At 41.2% G+C, this 15,330-nt stretch overlaps 1 protein-coding gene across 1 annotated transcript in view; it reads left to right on the plus strand.

Moving 5' to 3' along the window:
• Positions 1 to 15,330, plus strand: part of LOC139766704 (agrin-like) — an 889,459-nt gene that overhangs the window by 790,699 nt on the left and 83,430 nt on the right. The window contains 3 exon segments of the mRNA XM_071695624.1: positions 3,266 to 3,598; positions 3,868 to 4,094; positions 8,069 to 8,257. Of these exon segments, the coding sequence (XP_071551725.1) occupies positions 3,266 to 3,598; positions 3,868 to 4,094; positions 8,069 to 8,257 (749 nt within the window).

Below are 15,330 nucleotides of genomic sequence, written 5' to 3' on the forward strand. Positions count from 1 at the left end.
TCTCATTTTAAGCACTTATTAAATGGGACTCAGCTGGTGAGTTCCTGGCCCTCACGGAGCACCATGTACATAGTAGGGGCCTCACGTGGTCCAGGAACTCCTGGCTGTGTCACAAGCATTGCCCATTCTCACGGAATGCCAGAACCGAGTCTTTACTTAGACCTTCAGATGTCTGTAATCTTCCATTCGTGTCATCAACTGATGCTTCTCTTGCTTTCAAATATTCATATTTTTCAGTGATACAACCTTGTATTAGCAACATACATCTCATGTATAAAGTTGATGAATGGTTTGTCATCATCATACAGCTCTGAATACCGTACAGAAAATGTTCAACGATTGACAAGTCATCACAACGGCTGGCATTCCCTCTAAAGTGAATGATCTTGATTATATTGTAAACTGACACTGAAATTTAAGTTCTGTAGCACGCAGAAGAAACTCTTTTCTTCAGCATTTCCCACCGAGATTTAGGAATTTTAGTCTTTGGAAGTGTGCACCCTTTTAACGTGACACAGGAGGATGAAATAAGAATTATCACATCTGTCAGTTAGATTGAATCATACCAGTAACTTCTAGACAAAAAAAGATATATATATATATTTCATATGCTCTTTTATATTTATACATATACTCACATATATTAAAAGTGCCTACTACTTTCACACTAGCAAGCGCACCACTGTTACCATCTGTGGAACTTTTCTGTCATTACTTTATATACTTTTGTATGACCAGTCTCTTATGCAACCTTTTCACTTAGATTATTGTAGTTGCTCATGTTGTCTCGTGTTTGCTCCATGTGCCAACATGTTCCCGGATATGGCAGTGTTGACGCTTAACATTTACCTGGACGTGGACACCTGTGTTGCACTTTTGTTATGCTCGAGTGTTGCTATGATTCCCACATGCGGCCCAGCTCACACTTGAGGTGCTTTCATTCAAGGGGTAGCATTGTCTTCAGGGTTGTGGCACCATCTTCAAGGAGATGGTACTGTCGTCATAGATAACACCAAAGTAATGGAGTTTCCTTCGTTTCCTAGATGAGGAAAATTGCAGTGACTTGTTTCAACCTTAGGATCATAAAACAAAGGTCTCAGTGGCTTCCTGGGTTCCTAACCTTATTGATATTTACGGGGATGTTAAGGTGTCATTGCCCATATCTTGGAGCGAGTCATGCCTGGTCTTTGCCTCAGTCATTTCATGAAAAGTGACAGATGACTAGATTGTACAAAGGGTTATAATCCATAGGTGTGTAGTCCTTAACAAACTGACATGGAAACCGGTTTAGAAAGATGTGGAAAGTACGAACACAAATGAGTTGTTGTCTTGAAAGTAAATCAGAAAAATCCCACCACAAATTATTTCTGTCATGAGGAAGGCAAAATTGCTTTTACGGATGATTTTATGTAATAAGTCAGCAGCTCAATATTGCGGGGCAACATGCCTTTAACCCAAGGAAATCTGGCATCTCTTCCAATCAGCCAGCCAGCAGGGTTTGGTGTGGGGACCTTACTTCTACTTCATGAAATCCAACATGGCCATGGTATTCTGTCTCACCCAATGTTAATGCGGTTAGAAGTGATAGATTGCAGCATTCAGAATCAAAGTAGTTAGATGTTTATGTATATAGAAAATGAGGAGAGCGTTGCAATGAGAATTCATTATCAACCATTCGGGAAATTCTTGGCTGCAGAAATAACCAACTATTAGACTAGCCAACAAAAGACCATCAAAGACCCATTCTGTTGGTATTTGATTTCCTTTATATTCCACTATATTCTTAAGGTAAGTCTACAGTATCAGTATAGAATGACTCCTGGATTACAGCTGTGGCCTCAGGACAACCTCAGTCAAGAATCTTGAACATCGCACAGATTTATGGCACGTCAGTCACCATAGTCTGAAATTAAAAGAAATTATAAAGGTGTCCACTTCTCATTGTAATGATTGGTAGTTTATTACAAACCGCAGAAGAGGAGGACATACTTAGATAATATATATGTAGTTACTCCAGGACCATTTTCGGTGAATGAGTCCTGGTGTTACCCAGGTCCTTTCTAAAGACAACTGCAGCTCAAGGCTGCTCTATTTCCAGTAACAGGGAATTGTAGACTCTTTCGAAGTGAGTTTTGTATTACCGAAGATACGGCTCTCTAAAGGTGAGTCTCCTCTTGCGATGTATCGTAGTCCGGTAACACCAAACATATCAGTATTAACAGAATATCGCGAGATACTCTTTTAAATCTGCTGATAATATGGATATGTAGATTACTACTTACGTCTCATGACGTTCATAGGCAGTGACCTGTTAAAGATAATCCCTTTACAAATGTGAGGGAAAACAGTACTGTGTTCTCCAAGGATGTGACCCAGGCATCTCCACCTGAGACGGAGGCATAGTTGGGACACTGCCTCGTCTGCAGCGCCCGGACGGCTGTATCATTATGGATATCGTCGTCCTGTTCTGAAACCAGGCTTTAAAAGCTTCCCAATTTTACTCATCCAGAATCATCCAAAGCAAGCTTAGTTAACCTTGGTTCAATAATTTGTGTAACGAAATACTTTGATATCACGCAAGTTCAGGTGTCATACTAATAAACATATACCAGATTTTCCAAGTCTGAGTAAATCAGGAGTAGTTAGGTTTGTTAATAAGCAACGAATAAATGGATGAAGTAGTTAATTAGTTCCTGATTAGGTACAGTGCTCGAGATGGTGACATTCTTGTCGGTAAGTCACTGTAGGATACATTCCTCTGGACTGGGACGATCATTATGATTATAGATCTTTCATGGTAGTGACACTCTCCCTGTAGTGTTGATGCTTCTGTTGGAGTTAACACTGTAAAGTTTGTGGTCGTGACGAGGTCTTGGCAGTGGTGGCACTGCCATGAGAATGTTGATACGTGGTCACAATATCCGAGATGATGATGACTCCAAGATGGCATAGCTTTTCTCGACGATGACATCGTTCTCTGGGATGATGTTGCTGCTCTTAAGCCACTAAGACCGTTGAGTTTGTGACATCCTCCTCAACATAGTACTGACATCCTTCAGATGGTGACACTGTCTTAAAGATGGTGGTAGTGCCCACGAGATAATGGCGTTGTCCTCAAGCTGATGGTGCTGTCTTCAGGGCAGTTGCACAGTACCTGAGGTGATGACATTGTCCTTACAGTAGTAGCATCCACGTACATAGCACCCTCAAGTGTGGGCTAGCATCCCATGTGGCACTGCTCTTATGTGCCAACAACCTAATGTAGGCAACCAGTCCGATGGCGTGACGGAGTCCCCTCTGCGTCGTTCCACTGCTCCCTTGTCCACGGAACCACACCGAGCAGAGACGGCGAAGGCGACACGTCACCTACAACACCCGGAGTATGTTGTGGGCAGCGGTAGTGGCTCCAGTACTCACAGCCTCTCCAACAGTATCTTCAGTGTGCCTCCTACACCCGTCACCATAGCAGCCTTTGGCTTGCTGGGCTCAATCTGTTACCGGGACAAGGACTGCTCCGTGCCTTACTCTCGCTGCAAAACGTCCATCTGCATGTGCCGCAGCGGCTACACACAAAGCTCCGACCGTCAGACATGCGTAGGTAAGTTCCCTGTCCCATCGCGAGGTAAGATGCTACACTGCATGGCTCGCCTGCTACTGCACCATCTGTGTATTTGTACCGTTCATACTATAAGCCTCTTTAGTAAACCGCATTCAGTTATAGCAACAAGATAAAGAGAAATAGGTAAATGAATACCATTTCTTAAGTTTGACATCATTATGACATCATGGTGAAGTTTTAGTTGGTGATATAACTTCCCTGATCCCCGTGTCTGTTATTCATGCTTCTCCCTCTTCCTGCCCTGGCAGTCAATACCCCAGGGAGGGAAGAGGTTGTTGGTGCTTGTGCCCATCAGCCGTGCCAGAGAGGAGGGACATGTCAGGAATTGCCTGATGGGAGCTACAAGTGTGGATGTCCCCCAAGAGCCACAGGAACCCATTGTGAGAAGGAGTTACCACCACCCTACGAAATTCCTTCCTTTAGTGGCTCTTCCTACCTAGAGGTGAAGAAGATCAAGGCTTACAACAAGGTCCAGGTTAGTCTTTGAAGTAATGATGATTCTTAATTCTAAGTCGCGTCCAGCAGATAGGAAACTAAGGGTCTACTGAGTGCCCAAGACAAAATACTTAAAGTGAATCATAATATCTGTTGCAAGATGACCTGAAGTCAAGGCAGAAATGATTTTAGTCACACACACACACACACACACACACACACACATATATATATATATATATATATATATATATATATATATATATATATATATATATATATATATATATTCTTTTTTTTCATACTATTCGCCATTTCCCGCGTTTGCGAGGTAGCGTTAAGAACAGAGGACTGGGCCTTAGAGGGAAAATCCTCACCTGGCCCCCTTCTCGGTTCCTTCTTTTTTGGAAAAAAAAAAAAAAAAAAATATATATATATATATATATATATATATATATATATATATATATATATATATATATATATATATATATCTTCCTGAGTCCACGGGGAAAATGAAACACGATAAGTTCCCAAGTGCACTTTCGTGTAATAATCACATCATCAGGGGAGACACAAGAGAGAAATATAACTGTCAGTTGATATACAACGAAGAGACGTAGCTAGGACGCCATTTGGTAAACATGCGATTGTCCAAGACAAACAACGAGTGTATCTTAAGCTTATTATGTGGACAAGAAGGTGAATTGTTTACAAATTTGTATACACCAACTATCCAATTTGTATAGACCATCACTGATATTAAGACCATAATTTTTTGTGTATTTGATAATAGAAGATTCAATGATATTTCTCTTGGTAATAGAGTTAGAGTTGATAACCGAGATGGCATTATTCCAGTCAATACAATGACCATAGTTTTTAACGTGATTAGATAAGGCATTTGATTCTTGTCCCGTTCTTGTACTATATTTATGTTGCTAAGTCTAACAGAAAGATCCTTACCAGTCTGCCCAGCATAAAACTTATCACAATTTCTACATGGCAATTTATAGATGCACCCAGGAATTCACCAGAAAATTCTCCTGGGTTGATAAGACAAAGGGTATTCGAGTACATAGTATTCGAATAGTCATTTCCCTATTAGCGGCGATCATAGCTTAGCGGTAGCGCTCCCGCCTGTTGCACAGGGGCCCCGGGTTCGATCCTGGCTGTTGGAGGTTTGTATTTTCTATGAAGGTGCGTGTTCTTATGCACTTTGTTCGTATTCATAGACCTCCGCGTTGTACAGTTAGGTTCGGTAAAATGCTATCTGATGGCTGTGTGAGCCCGATGGGAAAAGACCGGTGAAGACCCCGTTGCTCACCAACGTGAGACAAAGGGTATTTGAGTACATAGTATTTGAATAGTCATTACCCTATTAGGGGCGATCATAGCCTAGCGGTATCGCTCCCGCCTGTCGCACAGGGGTCCCGGTTTCGATCCTAGCTGTTGGAGGTTTGTATGTTCTATCAAGGTGCACGTTCATATGCACTTTGTTCGTATATATATACACATGTACATAATTCATATTTGCTGTTTTTATTCATTTCCGTCGCCACCCCGCCACACATGAAATGACAACCCCCTCCCCCGGCACGCGCGAGAGATTGCGCTAAAAAGACAACAAAGGCCACATTCGTTCACACTCAGTCTCTAGCTGTCATGTGTAATGCACCGAAACAACAGCTCCCGCTCTTCATCTAGGCCCCAGAGACCTTCCCACGGTTTACCCCAGACGCTTCATATGCCCTGGTTCAGTCCATTGACAGCACGTCTACCCCGGTATACCACATCGTTCCAATTCACTCTATTCCATGCATGCTTTTCATCCTCCTGTATTTTCAGGCCCCGATCGCTCAAAATCTTTTTTTCACTCTATCCTTCCACCTCCAATATGGTCTCCCGCTTCTCCTTGTTCCCTCAACGTTTAACACATATATCCTCTTTGTCAGTCTTTCCTCACTCATTCCCCTCATGTGTCCATACCATTTCAACACACCCTCTTCTGCTCTCTCAACCATACTCTTTTTATTACCACACATCTCTCTTACATTTTCATTACTTGATCGATCCACCTCACACCACATATTGCCCTCAAACATTTCATTTCCAACACCTCCACCCTCCTCCGCACAACCCTAGCTATAGGTTTAGGTGTTTGTGTGTGTGTGTGTGTGTGTGTGTGTGTGTGTGTGTGTGTGTGTGTGTGTGTGCATACATAGTAATGAGAGCATAGTACATATATACAAGGTTAAGCGACGAGGCAATAAGCGTAAAACTCTCCCCGTAACACTCAAATTGTAATCAGAGATAGTAATCACATGAGCTTCTTCAGCCAGCCTTGAACCTTGCTTGATCAGTTTGGGGGTTAGATCAAAAAGGCCATACCATATTCAGAACACTCCTCTCTTCACTAACTCACCCTCATCTTTATTGCATGTTTTCCTTACCACGCCCTCATCTTTACTGCACGTTTTCTTTACCACACCCTCGTCTTTACTGCACGTCTTCTTTACCATACCCTCATCTTCATTGCACGTTTTCTCTACCACACGCTCGTCTTCACCAAACGCTTATCATTAAAGCCTTATCTTCACTACGAACCCATTTTCATCGCATTCTTTACTTTTTTCTACATTATCCTCTTATCATACATACATACTTTTCATGATGTTTTATCTTTACAATATCCCTGTGTTTTACTACGTTAGGTTGAATATAGCTTTGCGATTTTGTAATTATAGTCTTTCCAACGTCGTTATATTCTTCACCAAGATAGTTTTTAAGTCCGGCCTTGAACTCCTCTACAGACAGACATACTACTCCATTATTGATATACCCGCTTCTGCGACCGTCCTTTGAGTGTAGTTTGAGTCATTTTAAGAGTCAGGTTAAAAGGTCACCTTCATAAACTTACATCTTCATTCCTCATCTACTTTTACCTTGCCCTCATCTTCACTACACTTATTCATCACTGGTCCATCATGATCACAACCCCTTGATGTTCATTACGTCTTGTGTTTACCATACTCACCTTCATCATGTTGTCATCTTGACTAAACTAGGATCATTGTGTGTACTGTGCATTACGCCCTCGTCTTCATGATACCCTTATCTTCACTAAGCTAGGTCCTGCTTCACTACACCTTTAACATTTTTAAACTATGCACTCTACTCTTCTTCACTATTCGCTACACCTTGATATTCACATTCACCTTTTCTTCACTAATCTAGTAAATTCAAGGCCTTTGAACTTTTTACACACACACACACACACACACACACACACACACACACACACACACACACACATATTTCCTAGACTCATTGAAGTTTACTCCCTAATATTTTGAGGTTCATTATTCCAGCAGGACTAGTATGTACATGCAAGTAAAGGTAGGGTGGAGCGTAAAGAGGACCAACAATACTATAAGGACCGGTTAAAAGTCTGGCTATGCAGTTTCTAAAATTTTTCAGTCACATTGGGAGTGGAATGCAATCAGTTTTTCTGGTAGAATAACCATGGTGTTTGTTGTCACTTTCATCAAAGGAAAAGTTTACAATACTGAACATATTAAGGATATCCAGGCAGCAAATATTGTGAGTGCCTGATTCTGGGAGTAATGAGCAAATGTTCTATGAATATATGTTAAGCAGCGTCACTGTGAGTAGATATTTAGATGGTAAATTATGTTCTGAACAATAGATAAAGATGGCTCATCACTATCAGAAAATATCATTTATTCTCATACTTAAGAAAAATGTTTGAAATAACATATATATATATATATATATATATATATATATATATATATAAATATATATATATATATATATATATATATATAATATATATATATATATCAGGAAGAAGAAAGAGAAAAGGCATTACATGTTCTCTCAGTTAGAATTTCTGTATTACACTAAACAAGTAATCTGCTTACAGCTCTTTTTTTCTTAGCTGAAAGAGATTGTCACAGTACTGGAATATCCTTGTTTTGCTCCACACAGGTCGAGATGGAGTTCCGGACATTCACGGACAGTGGGATCCTTCTTTACAGCCAGCAGCAGAAGGACGGCTCTGGGGATTTCCTCTCTCTGGCTCTTGTCAATGGCTTTGTTGAGTTCCGTTATAACCTCGGCTCAGGACCTGCCCTCATCCGTAGCCATGAGCGGGTCCAGATGAAGCGCTTCCATAGGGTGAGTTGCAAAGGACATCCTCCTCTTGAAAAGTGCGTTCCAAGCATTATGCCTCGCACAGTGACCAAGGTACTTGAGCTGTTCCTCTCTTGGAGGGAAAGTTGGTTGCCTGGACTCCACCCTTACGTGTTGAAAGGTGTGTTCCAGGTAGCTAACCCTACAGTGGGTAAGTTACTAGAGTGCTTCCTCATGTGAAGACTGAATTGCCAGAGCTTTTACCCATATAAACGACGATTTGATAAGTTTGTTTTCCGCATGCACGGTGAGTTGCAAGAGATGTGTTGCCAAAGCTCTTTCCTTATGAAGGATGAGCTGCAAAGGCTTTTACCATATAATGGGTGTGTTAAAAGGGCTGTTTCCACATTAATGGCGAATTGCTATGGTTTTTGTTTGACTAACAAAAACCATAGCAGTGACATAGTGTGACTTCTTAGCGCCGTATGAAAAGTAAGTTGCTATTAGTCTTAGCTTTATAAAGGATGAATTGGTAGGGCCATCGCTTGTGTAGATGGTACAATTCTTTGGCAGATGAGTTAATATCGCTGCTCTTTATAAATGGTGAGTTGCTGGGGCTGTGCTAGTGATGTCATATTCCCGGTACGTCGAGAACCAGACATCTGTACTTTTCAAAGGATAATCTATATTCCCTTCACAGCACTTAAGGATGTTTTACTAATCTCTTACACTAGGTATGGGTACTTATGTCGAACCCTCATAAGCTCAAATCTTGGTCACAGCTATTTGCAGTCAACCAAGCTGTTCGTCCTTACCTTAAGGGTTGGTCGATAAATTAGGAATCAGGCCTAGACTAGGGTATACTTACTTATTTGCAGCCCCAGGAGTCCCTCCTTTCCTTATGAGGTTCCTGCAGCACTCAGGGAGCTGGCCAAGTCTACCGGTCAGGATCATAGGTCATCAAGTGTTGTGATGTTGTGTGTGCATCTATGTGCAGAGGGCGCAGGGCAAATGAGTTGTAAGTACTTTGTATCTTAACTGTGGTAGTTGCATCGTTGGCATGAAGCTGCTTAAGATATGTTGAAACTGTTTGTAGTGCTGTGGTGAAGGGTGATGATTGGAGTATAAGCGGAAGAGTGTGACACCTGTATGTCTGGGGAGTGTGCTTTCCGATGTGTGCTTGTTTGGTGGGTTGGAGTTTTATACTGAGCTGGGAGATCGGTTGTCTAGTGCTTAACAGGCAGTGATGAATTAAGTAGGCAGATGAAGGGTGGTTTAGTCGGGCTGGTATAGAAAGTGAGTCATGGAGTGTGGTTTGCTGACGAAAAAAAAAGAGGAGGTGAAATCCTTGCATAAGGTGAAATGTGGCAAGGCGACAGGAGTGGATGGTACTGCAATTGAGTTTATTAAGAAATGGAGTAACGATATCGTTCACTGGTTAGTTAGGACTTTCACTGTATGTATGGAGCATGATCAAGTGCCTTAGGATTGGTGGAATATATATATATATATATATATATATATATATATATATATATATATATATATATATATATATATATATATATATATATATATATCTGATCATTATCTTGTGCAGGCAAAGGTGAAGATTTGTAGAGGTTTTCAGAAAAGTGAAGAGAGTGGTGAGAGTAAGTGAGCTTGGGAAGGAGACTCGTGTGAGGAGAGACTGAGTACAGAATGGAAAAAGGTGGAAACAATGGACGTAAGGGAAGTGGGGGAGGAATGGGATGTATTTAGGGAAGCAGTGATGGCTTGCACAAAAGATGCTTGTGGCATAAGAAGCGTGGGAGGTGGGCAGATTAGAAAGGGTAGTGAGTGGTGGAATGAAGAAGTAAGATTATTGATGAAAGAGAAGAGAGAGGCATTTGGACGATTTTTTTAGGGAAATAATGCAGATGAGTGGGAAATGTATAAAAGAAAGAGGCAGGAGGTCAAGAGAAAGGTGCAAGAGGTGAAAAAGAGGACAAATGAGAGTTTTAGGGAGAATGAAAAAATATTTTGGAAGGAGGTGAATAAAGTGCGTAAGACAAGGGAACAAATGGGAACATCAGTGAAGTGGGCTAATAGGGAGGTGATGACAAGTAGTGGTGATGTGAGGAGATGGAGTGAGTATTTTGAAGGTTTCTTGAATGAGTTTGATGAGAGTGGCAGATTTAGGGTGTTTTGGTCGAGGTGTTGTGCAAAGTGTGAGGGTTAGGGAGAATGATTTGGTAAATAGAGAAGAGGTAGTAAAAGCTTTGCGGAAGATGAAAGCCGGCAAGGCAGCGGATTTGGATGGTATTTCAGTGGAATTTATTATAAAAAGGGGTGACTGTATTGTTAACTCGTTGGTAAGGTTATTTAATGTATGTATGACTCATGGTGAGGTGCCTGAGGATTGGCGGAATGCTTGCATAGTGCTATAGTACAAAGGCAAAGGGGATAAAAGTGAGTGCTCAAATTACAGAGGTATAAGTTTATTGAGTATTCCTGGGAAATTATATGGGAGGGTATTGATTGAAAGGTTGAAGGCGTATACAGAGCATCAGATTGGGGAAGAGCAGTGTGATTTCAGAAGTGGTAGAGGATGTGTGGATCAGGTGTTTGCTTTGAAAAATGTATGTGAGAAATACTCAGAAAAGCAAATGGATTTGTATGTAGCATTTATGGATCTGGAGAAGGCTTATGATAGAGTTGATAGAGATGCTCTTTGGAAGGTATTAAGAATATATGGTGTGGGAGGCAAGATGTTAGAAGCAGTGAAAAGTTTTTATCGAGGATGTAAGGCATGTGCACGTGTAGGAAGAGAGGAAAGTGATTGGTTCTCAGTGAATGTTGGTTTGCGGCAGAGGTGCGTGATGTATCCATGGCTGTTTAATTTGTTTATGGATGGTGTTGCTGGGGAGGTGAAAGCATGAGCTTTGAAAAGAGGGGCAAGTATGAGAGTGCGTGGGAAGTGAGTCAGTTGTTGTTCGCTGATGGTACAGCGCTGGTGGCTGATTCGGGTGAGAAACTGCAGAAGCTGGTAACTGAGTTTGGTAAAGTGTGTGAAAGAAGAAAGCTGAGAGTAAATGTGAATAAGAGCAAGGTTATTAGGTACAGTAGGGTTGAGGGAGAAGTCAATTGGGAGGTAAGTTTGAATGGAGAAAAACTGGAGGAAATGAAGTGTTTTAGATATCTGGGAGTGGATTTGGCAGAGGATGGAACCATGGAAGTGGAAGTGAATCATAGGGTGAGGGAGCGACGAAAGTTCTGGGAGCGTTGAAGAATGTGTGGAAGTCGAGAACATTATCTCGGAAAGCAAAAACGGGTATGTTTGAAGGAATAGTGGTTCCAACAATGTTATATGGTTGCGAGGCGTAGGCTATAGATAGAGTTGTGCGGAGGAGGGTGGATGTTCTGGAAATGAGATGTTTGAAGACAATATGTGGTGTGAGGTGATTTGATCGAGTAAGTACTGAAAGGGTAAGAGAGATGAGTGGTAATAAAAGGAGTGTGGTTGAAAGAGCAAAAGAGGGTGTTTTGAAGTGGTTTGGTCACATGGAGAGAATGAGTGGGGAAAGATTGACCAAGAGGATATATGTGTCGGAGGTGGAGGGAACGAGGAGAAGTGGGAGACCAAATTGGAGGTGGAAAGATGAAGTGAAAAAGATTTTGAGTGATCGGGGCCTGAACGTGCAGGAGGTTGAAAGGCGTGCAAGGAATAGAGTGAATTAGAACGATGTGGTGTACCGTGGTCGACGTGCTGTCAATGGATTGAACCAGGGCCTGTGAAGCGTCTTTGATAAACCATGAAAAGTTCTGTGGGGCCTGGATGTGGAAAGGGAGCTGTGGTTTGGGTTCACTATATATGACAGCTAGAGACTGAGCGTGAACGAATGTGGCCTTTGTTGTCTTTTCCTAGCGCTACCTCGCGCACATGCGGGGGGAGGGTGTTGTTATTTCATGTGTGGCGGGGTGGCGATAGGAATGAATAAAGGCAGACAGTATGAATTATGTACATGTATATATATATATATATATATATATATATATATATATATATATATATATATATATATATATATATACACATGTATATATATATATATATATATATATATATATATATATATATATATATATATATATATATATATACATATATATATATATATATATATATATATATATATATATATATATATATATATATATATATATATATATATATATATATATAACCCTCTCACTTTGCACACCACCTCGACCAAAACACCCTATATCTGCCACTCTATCATCAAACACATTCAACAAACCTTCAAAATACTCACTCCATCTCCTTCTCACATCACCACTACTTGTTATCACCTCCCCATTTGCGCCCTTCACTGAAGTTCCCATTTGCTCCCTTGTCTTACGCACTTTGTTTACCTCCTTCCAGAACATCTTTTTATTCTCCCTAAAATTTAATGATACTCTCTCACCCCAACTCTCATTTGCCCTTATTTTCACCTCTTGCACCTTTCTCTTGACCTCTTGTCTCTTTCTTTTATACATCTCCCACTCAATTGTATTTTTTCCCTGCAAAAATCGTCCAAATGCCTCTCTCTTCTCTTTCACTAATACTCTTACTTCTTCATCCCACCACTCACTACCCTTTCTGGTAAACAGAGAAGAGGTAGTAAAAGCTTTGCGGAAGATGAAAGCCGGCAAGGCAGCAGGTTTGGATGGTATTGCAGTGGAATTTATTAAAAAAGGGGGTGACTGTATTGTTGACTGGTTGGTAAGGTTATTTAATGTATGTATGACTCATGGTGAGGTGCCTGAGGATTGGCGGAATGCGTGCATAGTGCCATTGTACAAAGGCAAAGGGGATAAGAGTGAGTGCTCAAATTACAGAGGTATAAGTTTGTTGAGTATTCCTGGTAAATTATATGGGAGGGTATTGATTGAGAGGGTAAAGGCATGTACAAAGCATCAGATTGGGGAAGAGCAGTGTGGTTTCAGAAGTGGTAGAGGATGTGTGGATCAGGTGTTTGCTTTGAAGAATGTATGTGAGAAATACTTAGAAAAGCAAATGGATTTGTATGTAGCATTTATGGATCTGGAGAAGGCATATGATAGAGTTGATAGAGATGCTCTGTAGAAGGTATTAAGAATATATGGTGTGGGAGGCAAGTTGTTAGAAGCAGTGAAAAGTTTTTATCAAGGATGTAAGCCATGTGTACGTGTAGGAAGAGAGGAAAGTGATTGGTTCTCAGTGAATGTAGGTTTGCGGCAGGGGTGTGTGATGTCTCCATGGTTGTTTAATTTGTTTATGGATGGGGTTGTTAGGGTGGTGAATGCAAGAGTTTTGGAAAGAGGGGCTAGTATGAAGTCTGTTGGGGATGAGAGAGCTTGGGAAGTGAGTCAGTTGTTGTTCGCTGATGATACAGCGCTGGTGGATGATTCATGTGAGAAACTGTAGAAGCTGGTGACTGAGTTTGGTAAAGTGTGAGAAAGAAGAAAGTTAAGAGTAAATGTGAATAAGAGCAAGGTTATTAGGTACAGTAGGGTTGAGGGTCAAGTCAATTGGAAGGAGAGTTTGAATGGAGAAAAACTGGAGGAAGTGAAGTGTTTTAGATATCTGGGAGTGGATCTGGCAGCGGATGGAACCATGGAAGCGGAAGTGGATCATAGGGTGGGGGAGGGGGCGAAAATTCTGGGAGCCTTGAAGAATGTGTGGAAGTCGAGAACATTGTCTTGGAAAGCAAAAACTCGATCAAACCACCTCACATCACATATTGTCCTCAAACATCTCATTTCCAGCACATCCACCCTCCTGCGCACAACTCTATCCATAGCCCACGCCTTGCAACCATACAACATTGTTGGAACCACTGTTCCTTCAAACATACCCATTTTTGCTTTCCGAGATAATATATATATATTTATGTATGTATATATACCAAGGTATAAGTTTGTCAGGTGTACCTAGGAAGATGTATGGGAGAGTAGTAATTTGAGGATGAAAGCATGTACAGAGCATCAGATTGGGGAGGTTTTATATGCAGTAGATGATGTGTGGATCAGGTGTTTGCTTTAAAGAATATATATGAGAAATACTTAGTGAATCGGATGAATTAGTATGTGAAATTCATAAATCAGGAAAAAGCATATGATAGGGTTGATAGAGATGCCTTGGGGAATGTCTTAAGAATATATGGGGGAGGAAAGCTGCTAGAAGCGGTGAGTTTTTTTCAAGGGTGTAAGGTATGTAGGAGTAGAAAGAGAGGATAGTGATTGGTTCCCAGTGAAGGTCGGTCTCTTGCAGGGGTGTATGATGCCCCCATGGTTGTTTAATTTGTTTATGAATGGGGTGGTTAGGGAGGTAATATATATATATATATATATATATATATAGCAACATACAAACCTCCAACAGCCAGGATCGAACCCGGGACCCCTGGCTGTTGGAGGTTTGTATGTTCCGTGAAGGTGCTCGTTATATATTATCCCTGGGGATAGGGGAGAAAGAATACTTCCCACGTATTCCCTGCGTGTCGTAGAAGACGGCTAAAAGGGGAGGAAGCCGGGGGGGGTTGCAAAAATCTTCCCCTCTTTTTATTTTTTTTTTATTTTTTTTTTACTTTTCTAAAAGAAGGAACAGAGAAGGGGGCCAAGTACGGATATTCTCTCAAAGGCTCAGTCCTCTGTTGTTAACGCTACCTCGCTAACGCGGGAAATGGCGAATACTATGAAAGAAAAAGAAAAGAAAGAATATATATATATATGTGTGTGTGTGTGTGTGTGTGTGTGTGTGTGTGTGTGGAAGTCGAGAACATTATCTCGGAAAGCAAAAATGGGTATGTTTGAAGGAATAGTAGTTCCAACAATGTTGTATGGTTGCGAGGCGTGGGCTATGGATAGAGTTGTGCGCAGGAGGATGGATGTGCTGGAAATGAGATGTTTGAGGACAATGTGTGGTGTGAGGTGGTTTGATCGAGTAAGTAACGTAAGGGTAAGAGAGATGTGTGGAAATAAAAAGAGCGTGGTTGAGAGAGCAGAAGAGGGTGTTTTGAAGTGGTTTGGGCACATGGAGAGAATGAGTGAGGAAAGATTGACCAAGAGGATATATGTGTCGGAGGTGGAGG

The sequence above is a fragment of the Panulirus ornatus genome, chromosome 58 (assembly GCF_036320965.1).
Source record: "Panulirus ornatus isolate Po-2019 chromosome 58, ASM3632096v1, whole genome shotgun sequence".
Taxonomy (NCBI): Eukaryota; Metazoa; Arthropoda; class Malacostraca; order Decapoda; family Palinuridae; genus Panulirus; species Panulirus ornatus.